This window comes from Trichechus manatus, unplaced genomic scaffold (assembly GCF_000243295.1).
Source record: "Trichechus manatus latirostris isolate Lorelei unplaced genomic scaffold, TriManLat1.0 scaffold00069, whole genome shotgun sequence".
Classification (NCBI taxonomy): Eukaryota; Metazoa; Chordata; class Mammalia; order Sirenia; family Trichechidae; genus Trichechus; species Trichechus manatus.
In genome coordinates, this window is record NW_004444005.1 from 4688094 (window position 1) to 4699013 (window position 10920).

The window sequence follows — 10920 nt, forward strand, 5'->3', positions numbered from 1 at the left end:
ATCGATGTCACTGAATTGTACATGTAGAAACTTTTGAAATGCTGTAACTTTGGCTATGTATATTTTCACCAAAAAAAAAAAAGGTCCTCCAAGGTCCAGAAGGGAGAGTGTTGACATGTCGTGGGGTTGTTAACCAATGTCATAAAACAGTATGTGTACTGACTATTTAATGATAAACTATTCTGTAAATCTTCATCTAAAGTACTATATATAAATATAAAAAAAGATACAAGGGAAAGATTAGTCCAAATTAGTCCAAACTAATGGACCACAACTACCACGGCCTCCATCAGACTGAGTCCAGTACAACTAGCCCGGCTACCACCACTGACTGCTTTGACAGGGATCACAACAGAGGGTCCCGGACAGAGCTGGAGAAAAATGTAGAACAAAATTCTAATTCACAAAAAAAGACCAGACTTACTGGCCTCACAGAGACTGGAGGAACTCTGAGAGTATGGCCCCCGGACACCCTTTTAGCTCAGTAATGAAGTCACTCCCGAGGTTCACCCTTCAGCCAGAGATTAGACAGCCCCATAAAACGAGGCTAATGGGGCACAACAGTCCAGGGACAAGGACTAGAAGGCAGGAGGGGACAGGAAAGCTAGTAACAGGGAACCCAAGGTCGAGAAGGGAAAGTGTTGACATGTCGTGGGGCTGTTAACTAATGTCATAAAACAATATGTGTACTGTTTAATGAGAAGCTCGTTTGTTCTGTAAACCTTCATTTAAAGTACAAAAAGAAAAAAAAAAAAAAGATTACAGCCTTGCAAACCCTATGGGGCAGTTCTGCTCTGTCAAGCAGATTCCTTTGGGATTTCCACCAACCCTATGTGGTCAGACAGGGTACACTTGGAGAACCATGAATGCTTCATCTTAAAAGGCAAAATGTTTAAGTAACCGTTTTACTGATTTTTTACAAAGAAATTTGGTTAGCTTTCTATTGCTAACCAAAAGTAGTTATTGCTAATTTTCCCCAGATGTTCCAATAAACCAAAAACCAAACCCGTTGCTGTTGAGTCGATTCCAATCCCAGAGGACGCAGTAAAACTGCCCCATAGGGTTTTCAAGGAGTGGCTGGTAGATTCGAAATGCCGAGCTTTTGGTTAGCAGCTGAGCTCTTAACCACTGACCCACAAAAGTAGATGGGTTGATCTAGCTGTATCAAGGAGCTAAGTGTTCTTCACAGAACTTAACCACCTAATACTATGATAGATAGATAGATAGATAGATGACAGATAGATAGATAGATGACAGATAGATATATTATTAAGGGTTTATCCACCACAATGGGGAAGGTCTGAGGCCTTCTCTGCAAAGCAGTGTCCTAACACCCCATTTCTAGCCTGGATAAGTAGGAGAGCGAGCCTCTTCTAAAGGTACCAAAAATTAGTAAGAATTCTAGAGAATGAGAAAAAAAACTGAAAGGACAGCCCGGAAGAATAAAACTGGGGACAAGGGAGGCTTGAGCTCTGAGGGACAGTACAAAGGAGGGCTTTGACAGATGAACCCAGACAGAGTCAGGCCCACGTGGCCTGCTGTGTGATTGTCCTTGGGATTTATCTTTTTTTCTTTTCTTTCAAAGGAGGAGCCCTGGTGGCTCAGTAGTTAAGCGCTCGGCTGCTAACTGAAAGGTCGGCAGTTTGAACCCACCAGCCGCTCCTCGGGAGGAGGATGTGGCAGTCTGCTTCCATAAAGATTACAGCCTTGGAAACCCTATGGGGCAGTTCTGCTCTGTCCTATAGGGTCCTCATGAGAACGAAGGAGGGCTTTGTTATTATTATTATTGTTTTATTTATTTTGTTATCGTTGAGAATATACACAGCAAAACATACCCCAATTCAACCATTTCTACGTGTACAGTTTAGTGACGTGGATTTACATTCTTGGAGTTGTACAACCATTCTCCCTCTCCTTCCCTGAGCTGTTCCTCCCATTAACATAAACTCATTGCCCCCTAAGATTCCTATTGAAACTTTCAAGTTGTTGTCAATTTGATCCCATATAGATAGTTCTTAAAGAGCATAATGCTCAAGGCAGATTTTTTTTACTCGTTCAGCTAAACTATCGTTTGGTTTTAAGACCCAGGAGGGCTTTGGAAGGAGGGCCCAGACAAACGGTCCCATCCACATGGCCTCTGTGTAATCGCCCTGGGTATTTATCTTCTATCAAGGCATCCTGGTATGCCTGTGGCCAGGTGAAAGGGCATTTTGTTTATTTACTGCGTTCACGGTGAAGTAGGAGTTAGCTGAAAGCCAAATGCTTCCTTAAGGAAAAGCCAGACATGCCTAGGCAGTCATACGCTGAGTCACAAAGCGGAGACAAGCCCAGATCTTGTCCCTTGCCCCTGGAGGACAACACCATTGGACTTTAGTTAGGGCTGACGGGGACACAGTGAACACTCTCTCTTAGACCCATCGTTTCTGTGCAGGTCAGATACACTTGGAAGGGAGTTCGTTGAATTGTGAACAGGGTCCTCTGATTTCCACCCACCCTATGCGCTCAGGCAGGGCACACTTAGAGAAGCACGAATGCTCTCCATTTTAAAAGGCAAAATGTTTAGGTAACTATTTTATTGGTTGATTTAAACAATTTGTTGGTTAGCTTTCTATTGCTAACCAAAGTTGTTGTTGTTGTTAGGTGCTGTCGAGTCGGTTCCCGCTCGTACTGACCCTGTGTACAGCAGAAGGAAACGCCGCCCGGGCCTGCGCCATCCTCACAGTCGTTATGCTGAGCTCATGGCTGCAGCCACTGTGTTAATCCACCTTGTTGTGAGCGCCTTCCAACCTGAGGGGCTCATCTTCCCGCACTGTATCAGACAGTGTTCCTCTGCTATTCATAAGGTTTTCACTGGCCAACTCTTCAGACACAGATTAGACTGGACTATGGGACATAAAGTGATACTCATGAAGAGCCTGCTTCTTAGCTCAAGTAGATACAAGAGACTAAACAGGCAGCTCCCGTCCGGAGGTGAGATGAGAAACGCGGAGAGCTTCAGGAGCTGGTTGAATGGACACGGGTGATCAGGGGTGGAAAGGAGGAGTGTGCTGTCACAGTATAGGGAGAGCAACTAGGGTCACATAACAATGTGTGTATAAGTTTTTGTATGAGAGACTAACTTGAATTGTAAACTTTCACTTAAAGTACAACAATTAAACAAAAAAAAACTTTAAAAAAAGGTTTTCACTGGCCAATTTTTTCAGAAGTAGGTTGCCAGGTCCTTCTTCCTAGTCTGTCTTAGTCTAGAAGCTCCACTGAAACCTGTCCACCATGGGTGACCCTACTGGTATTTGAAATACCTGTGGCAAAGCTTCCAGTATCACAGCGACACACAAGCCCCTGTAGTACGACCAACCGACAGACGCGTGGTAGAACCAAAATCAGTTATTGCTAGTTTTTCCCAAATGTTGCAAAACATCTGTCAAAACCTATAATAATTTTTCCAAATAAGTCCTAAATTTTACATAACTAGAATTTATTGAACTCTTCCTATGAGCTGCACCCTGTTCTGTGTGCTTCACACGTGTTCTTATGTGGTCCCCAGACAACCTTTGAAGCCAATAATAATATGTTCACTTTCAGAGGAGAACAGCGAGGCACAGGACATTCAGTGCGAGAGGGACTCGACCCGGTGTTGCTGGCTTTGAAGATGGAGGCAAGGAACGCGGTGGTCTCTAAGCCCTCAGCTGATGGCCAGCAAGGACACCAGCACCTCAGTGCACTGAATTCTGCCAACAACTCCAATAAGCAAGAAAATGGATCCTCCTCCAGAGATTCCAGAAAGGATCGGAACGCAGCCCACCGACACCTTGATTTTAGCCCAGGGAGAACTATGTTGGTCTTATAACTTACAGAACTGTAGAGAACTGTACAGAACTTACAGAACTGCATTGTCCACTAAGTTTGTGGTCATTTGTTACCGCAGCAACAGGAACACACAGCAGATGAGTATGGGACTGGGAATCCAGGCACTGGAGTCCAGGGCACCCCCTTTAACGTTGCCATGGAGTCGATTCTAACTCACGGCGGCCCCACGTGTGTCAGAGTAGAACTGTGCTCCATGGGGTTTTTAATGGTTGAGTTTTTGGACATAGGTCACCAGACCTTTCTTCCAACGCACCTCTGGGTGGACTCAAACTTCCAACCTTTTGGTTAGCAGCCAAGCGCTTTCACCGTTTGCCCCACTCAGGGACTCCTTTAACCAGGACACATACTGCCTTAATGAACAGCCCCCTTCTACCCCTCCGTCCCTGGGACTTCCCTTCACCTGCTCCTTTGCTGCAGTCCCTGTTTCCTGGACCCCATGCTGCCTTTTTCTCAGTTCACATCCTCATTTTGCAATCCTACTCTCCATAACTTCCTGCAGTGGAAATCTTGGTCTTAACATGCCTGAAGACAGTCTGTCCTCAGGTTTCATTGCTAGATTGCCTGGGTGTGGAATGCTAGCCCGAAAATCTTCTCCCAGAAAGATCGTGGGCAGAACATGACCCTGCCAGCTTTGCATGCCCCTCTGCAGGGATCTGGGGGCAGCGGGGGCCCAGGGGTACGAATGGGAGCAGTGAGGTCAGGGAAGAGGCAGCTGGAAGGGCCTGCAGAGGCCGCGGCAGTGGAGGGGCTGCGGCCACAGACCCAGAGGGCCGCAGAGACTGCCGGGCACTGGGTCACATGGGGCCCAGAGAAGGGGGCAGCAGATGGGGAGGGTGGGGAGGCAGACGCGGCCATCTAGCCCTCCCTGCCCATTGCCCAGGTCCTCATGAGAATAGCCTGGGACGGATGTCACACTGGCCTGTGTCCCTCACTCCCAGTACTCTCCTTGTCCATGACATCCCCACCCCTTGGGCCTCAGGCTGATCAGTCTCTGGGTCCCCAGGGTTCAGCTCCTGCACCCCAAAGGTGGTGTTAGGGAGCATTTGCTGGAACATGAACCAGCCTATAAGTACATGGAGTTTCTGGTACTTTTGGCAGCCCCGAGTGGCCCTGACCAGCATCGCCTGGGGACTTGCTAGATATGTGAACCCTGGGTCCCATCAGCAAGCCGAGCTGTAGGAAGTCCCCCAAGTGTTTGACAGCCACTGGTTTAGACAACAGACCATCTGCCTTCTGAGTGAGCACCTGCTGTTTGGAGTGGGGCACACCCAAGTTCGAGACCCAGCTCTGCCCTTGACTTACTGTGTGGACCGAGGCAAGTCACTGCACCTCTCTGGGCCTCAGTCTCCTCGTCTGTAAATCAGCGCTCATCTGATGTGATGAGGTTTATAGGACCCACTGCAGGGACGGTGCCCAGCACAGGCCCAGTGTGGAACTGAAAAATGTCCATCCTGAGGCTGGTTGGAAACAGTGGGCTGAGAAGCTGCCTTGTCCCCTGATGGTGCTGCTGAGACCATGCCCCAGGCCTGGATTGGCTGGGATGAGCCTCATAGCTCAGCTGCAGGCTGGTATGTTCTGTCTTCCCAGCTGGCCACGGAGTCACCTCCATCTGCGTCTTGGGGCTCTGCTTGCTCTGCTGGGACCAACTGCAAGCACCAGAGCTCCTGGCCTGGAGGTCATGGGGGAAACCGAGGCCTGGAGAGGGACATGTGGCCTCCTGGGGTGAGGACAACCCACTCCTAGGCAGGCCCATCATCCCCACTTTACGAAAACTGAGGCTCAGGGGTGGTCAGGCTCTTGCTTGGGCTTCAGGTCGCCCCGGCTGGAGGTTCTCCCCCATCATCTGCCCCAGCCTGACCTCCTGCCCAGGTGGGAGTCAGGTGACCTGTTACGGATTGAATTATGTCTGCTAAAAATATGTGTCAACTTGGCTAGGCCATGATTCCCAGTATTGCGTGATTGTCCACCATTTTGTGATCTGATGTGATTTTCCTGTGTGTTGTAAATCCTACCTCTATAATGTTAATTGGGGCCCTGGTGGCGCAGTGGTTAAGCGTTTGGCCACTAACCAAAATGTCAGCAGTTGGAATCCATCAGCTGCTCCTTGGAAACCCCACGGGGCAGTTCTACTCTGTCCTATAGGGTTGCTATGAGTCGGAATTGACTCAACAGCAAAGAGTTTGGTTTTTGGTTTATAATGTTAATGGGGCAGGATTAGCGGCAGTTATGTTAATGAGGCAGGACTCAATCTACAAGATTTGGTTGTATTTTAAGTCAATCTCTTTTGAGATATAAAAGAGAGAAGTGAGCAGAGAGAGAGGGGGACCTCATACCACCAAGAAACAAGAGCCAGGAGACAACGCATCCTTTGGACCTGGGGTCCCTGTGCTGAGAAGCTTGACTGGGGAAGATCGATGACTAGGACCTTCTCCCAGAGCCAGGAAAGAGAAAGCCTTCCACTGGAGCTGGCACCCTGAATTTCGACTTCTAGCCTCCTAGACTGTGAGAGAATAAATTTCTGTTTGTTAAAGCCATTCATTTGTGGTATTTCTGTTACAGCAGCAGTAGATGACTAAGACACGACCCTTCACCGAAGGGGTGGAAACAGCTCAAGGAGCCGGGATTACTCCGCCCCTTAGGGCCTTGGGGAGTTGGGAGGTCCTTGTTTGTCTTCATTTCCTAAGACCCGCAGGCTGTGACCTCAGGAACCCAGCACACCCGCATCAGCAGCGCTGCTGCCCTTCCCCCCAGTGGCTTCTGGGCTCCCACTCCGTGTTAGAGAGACTTCTGCTCTGAGCCCAGCTCTTCATGTTTGTCCTGGCACCATAGTCTCACACACAGTAGGTGCTCAATAAACACTTGGTCAGTGCATGAGTTAGCCCACTGCAGGCCAGGGGCAGATAAACAGGAAGCAGGAGGCAGCTGATGCCCTGCCAGGAGGGGCTGCTCGCAGGCCAGGCCTCCCTCAGCCTCTCAACCACTTGCTCCATGACCATGGGCAAGCCTCTCTTTCCCCTCACATGGCCTCAGTTTCCCCCATGAGCAATGAGGGGGTTGGTCAGGTGGTCCACAGGGGCCCTTCTCAACCTCCCCATCCCTGTCCTGACAGATTGTGAGGGGTCCCCTCCAGATATGAAGGCCAGGCCAGGTGTGGGAAGAGGCCTTGCAGGTGTTCAGGCAGATGCGGCCCCTGCAGCCAAGCCTGGGATGCAGAGGCTGGCCATGTCCTCCGTCTGCAGGGACCACTGGGGAGCCAGATCCCTGCTGGCTCACTGACACTTCCTTAAGAGCCAGCAGTCAGCTCAGGGCCGCTGGGGACCCCTGAGGGTGATGTGAACGGTTGGTGGCAGCAGTGGTCCAGGGAGAGAAGGGGCAGTTTGGCGAGAGCGTGGCTGTGGGGAGGGGAAGGAAAGTGGGGCAAAGAGTCCTTGGTGGCTCAGCGTAGAGGGTGCAGGAGGGGGAGCCAAGGATGCCGAGGGTCCCAGCTGGGGGGCCGGGAGGATGGAGGTGTCACAGAGTGCCCGTTGCCTGACTCAAACCCTCCAGCTGGGAAGCCAGGCATCACTCTTGCCTTGAGAAACTGAGGTTCAGAGGGGCTGGGCGACTTGCCGAGGCTAGCTGAGGTTCCCAAGGCCACCCCCGTGGGCAGGACAGGAGAAGGAGGCGGGCAGTGAGGAGCCCTGTAGGATTTCCTACAGGATGGCTGAGGAACGGGGGAGGGGTTCGGGAATCAGGTGAGGGACTACAGGATTGGGCGTGGGGTCGCGGGGACGGAGTGAGGGGCTTTGGGAAATCAGGTAAGTGGCCGCAGGGACTGGTGCGGGGACCTGGGGATTGGGTGAGGGGCTGTGAGAAAGGACCTCCCAGAGTGGAGGTGACGGTGAACACCCAGGCTGTTTCATGGAACATTTGAGGTTGGAGCACCCCGGGCTCTCGTTTGCTCTTCACCCGCCAGCAGAGGGCAGCAGTGAAGGGGCTTGGCCTCGAAAATCCCACAGACCTGGGTGTGAATGGCAGTTCTGCTCACGGGACCTGAACCCCTCCCAGGTTTCCAAACCGGTTTCCTCTTCTGTAAAATGGGGGTAACCGACTGGGTGAGCTTACCACACCGGGTGCCCAGGACTGGCCGGCACAGCAGGCCCGGCCAGCTCGGGGCCATGGTCTCCACTGTGGTGTTTAGGCGGCTGGCTGGGGCCCTGGGAGCAGCTCAGGCCCTCGGGCACCAGGATCCTGCTTCCGGCTCCTCCACCCACCCTGTCCTACCCTGTCTCTGTGCTGTTCCCAGTGGACATGCGCGGGCTGCACGGGCAGAAGCTGGTACCCACCTGGAGCAGCAGGAAGCCCTGATGGGCTCTGGCCCCGCCTCAGAAGCCAGGAGAGCCATCATCCAACAGACACACGTCATCCAACAGACACCCACCTGCCTCACTGTGCTCCTCAGGAGGGCCCATGCCCACAGGGGGCACTATGCTGACGTGTGTGTGCGCGCGCGCGTGTGTGCACGTTTTCCAGTCCTGCTGCTCCGCCCCGGCGCAAGGAGCGAAGCGCCAGCCTGCGACCCACAGCGGGGCAAGTCCAGGTTGTGCAGGAGCAGGTTTCTGGGAGGGGGAAACCCCAGAGAAAACCCCAAGGGCACAGGTGCCTCAAACACCCACCCCCTGGCTTGGCAGGGGTGGTGGGACAGGGCCATGGCCCCTGGGCAGAGGACCTGTGCCCTGGCCTCACCCAGCTCCAACACTGGTAACCACCAATGAAGACACAGGTGCCACCAGGCCCACCACTGACATGAGGGTGGAGGCATACGCGCGACGGAGACATTTCCACGCACATGAGATCAACTGTTTATTGATTTTCTAAAATACTATATGTTTCAAGAAACGCCTAAACTTAAAAGACGTGACAATTTTTGGTAAATCTGTAGCATAGGTATGAGGATTTCTGCTGGTAAGTTTTCATGACAAACATGTACACATATTGACTTTCCAAGCAAGACATCGAGCTGACTGGAAACACTATCAATGCATAGCTTGTGCTGGCGGCGGCAGTAACTTCACCAGATCTGAGCCACACAAAATAGAGGGTCCCCTCTCGCCCTACTCTGCGATCACAGTGGAGCTTCCTGCCGCACACTTCTGCTTCTGGGGGACTGAGGATGCTTGGGAGACCCTGGTGCTGCAGATGAGACCCGGCCTTTGTTTGCTCACAAAGAATATGATGACTGCGAAATCTGCCACTGCTGGGAAGACACAGGAGTTTTTACAGTGTTCTGCTACGCATAGGGCGAAGGCTACTTAAACACGGGCCTCGCAGCTGGCCGGAGTGGATGCGATTTCACTACAGCCGGCTTCTCCACCTCAGAGCTTGGCCCACCAGCCAGACTCGTGTGCCAAGTTCATGGGCTTCAAGCAGTTTATGCATTATCGTATTTTTATGCAAATAACACGTGCTTTCTACGTTTATTTGCCAACTGCGCCCTCTCCTGGTGAGGTATATTCATAAGCACCGCTGCTATGTCAATTTTTTTTTTACACACAGCTGTAAAAAAAAAATAAATTAGCATAGTGAGCTTACAAAAATACCTTGTAGGGGGAGGGCGCAGTTGGCCAATAAACAGAAGGTGCGCGTTAGTTGGGTAAAATACGGCAAACCCACTGTCAAAAGCCATTCACTCTCATTAACACAGTAGACAAGCTCTTTAGATTCTCTGTATATCAAATAATATATACAGATATACACCAAGACATGATAGTCTAGTAGAAAGCATCTTAATCTATTTTACAGATACATTGGCTTGAAGTTGGTCTTCTTACTTTTAACCTTCCGAATCACTAAGGAAATTGTTAATCTGCAAAAGAGTCAAGTTTAAGCAAGAACAGAGTGAAAATGGTTTTTAAATATGGCAGCTTCTCCGAGTCCTACACAGGTTACTTCTGGGACGCGCATTCAAAGCTCCCGGACTTGAAGGGCATTCACAAGCAGATGGCTGCCATCTTTCTCGGCCTCTTGCCTCAAACATCATCCGTCTGAATAGGCTACATTTCCCACAGCTTAACCTGTGCAGTGCACGGGCGATTAACAGTACAACATGGAAATAGATCATTTTGTCAAGACTGGTGTACATCAATTTATGCCATAATTTAAGAATAAATGAATGGAGGAACAGGTATATAAAAAAGTATAACTGTACACAGCCTTTAAATTAAAAATCTCAAAATCTTCACTCAGAAAATGGCACGAGTTTGTTCATTTAGGATGGACGTGATGGGACACGTCGGAGACAGTGATCGGTGGAGCAGAAATCAGTGGTAACCACATTGGCTTGAGGAGAGAAGGAAAGACAAGGTAGAGAACATACAAATCCATAAACCAATGAGCACAGCCAGCGGGGGAGCGGGAGGGCCTGGCTATTTCTGTTGTACTTCGTCCTGTGCTCAGGCATCTCTGTGCGCTCTGGTAAAATGACCAACTCGTCTGCCTTCAAGGGACACCATGAAGCCAAGAGCAACGGAACCATCATCTTTTGCAGGAAAAGGAGTGGACGCCCCACATGGCCAGCTGGGAGTGCTGGAGGTGCCGCTGCAATGGGCCAACAGCTAACGGAGCTAACAGCTGTCTCTAGCCCCCCGCCAGCCTGCCCGCTGGCCCCAGTCACTGGATCGCCTCGACATAATTCGCCGGGTAGAGGCCAACGTGTCCGTTGTCCAGACGTCCTTTGCACCAGCCCTGCTCATCCTCGTCCTCTATCTTGGTCAGCTCGTCCCCTGCAAGACAAAGAGGGTGTGGGCTCATGGTGGGGGGTGAGTCAGAGAGCCGGCCTGCACACCTTAGCCCAGACCCAGACGGCTTCCGAGGTGCGAGGGGCACGCATTCTTCTGGCAGTTGGTGTGGCGAGGGCCCGCTTATTTCCCTATTAAACTGGCTCTCAGGCTGCTTTGTCATCGGACGGGCCTCTGAGGGATCTAAAGACGCACATGGCTCACATCAAGCCCTGAGCAAGTGGTCATCAGGGCTCCCATGGAGACAGGATTAATACTGCAGGATGTGTGCCCCCCC

General features: G+C 51.0%; 1 protein-coding gene across 4 annotated transcripts in view; it reads right to left on the reverse strand.

Moving 5' to 3' along the window:
* Positions 1–8696: 8696 nt before the first annotated feature.
* Positions 8697–10920, reverse strand: part of PACSIN2 (protein kinase C and casein kinase substrate in neurons 2) — a 118965-nt gene continuing 116741 nt past the window's right edge. For 3 of the 4 annotated variants that reach the window (XM_023734595.1, XM_023734596.1, XM_023734597.1), the window contains exon 11: positions 10481–10628. In XM_023734595.1, the coding sequence (XP_023590363.1) occupies positions 10516–10628 (113 nt within the window). In that variant the 3' untranslated portion in view covers positions 10481–10515. Of the gene's footprint in view, positions 10629–10920 lie in introns of all 4 variants that reach the window. The other variant, XM_004379990.2, reaches the window with a different exon arrangement.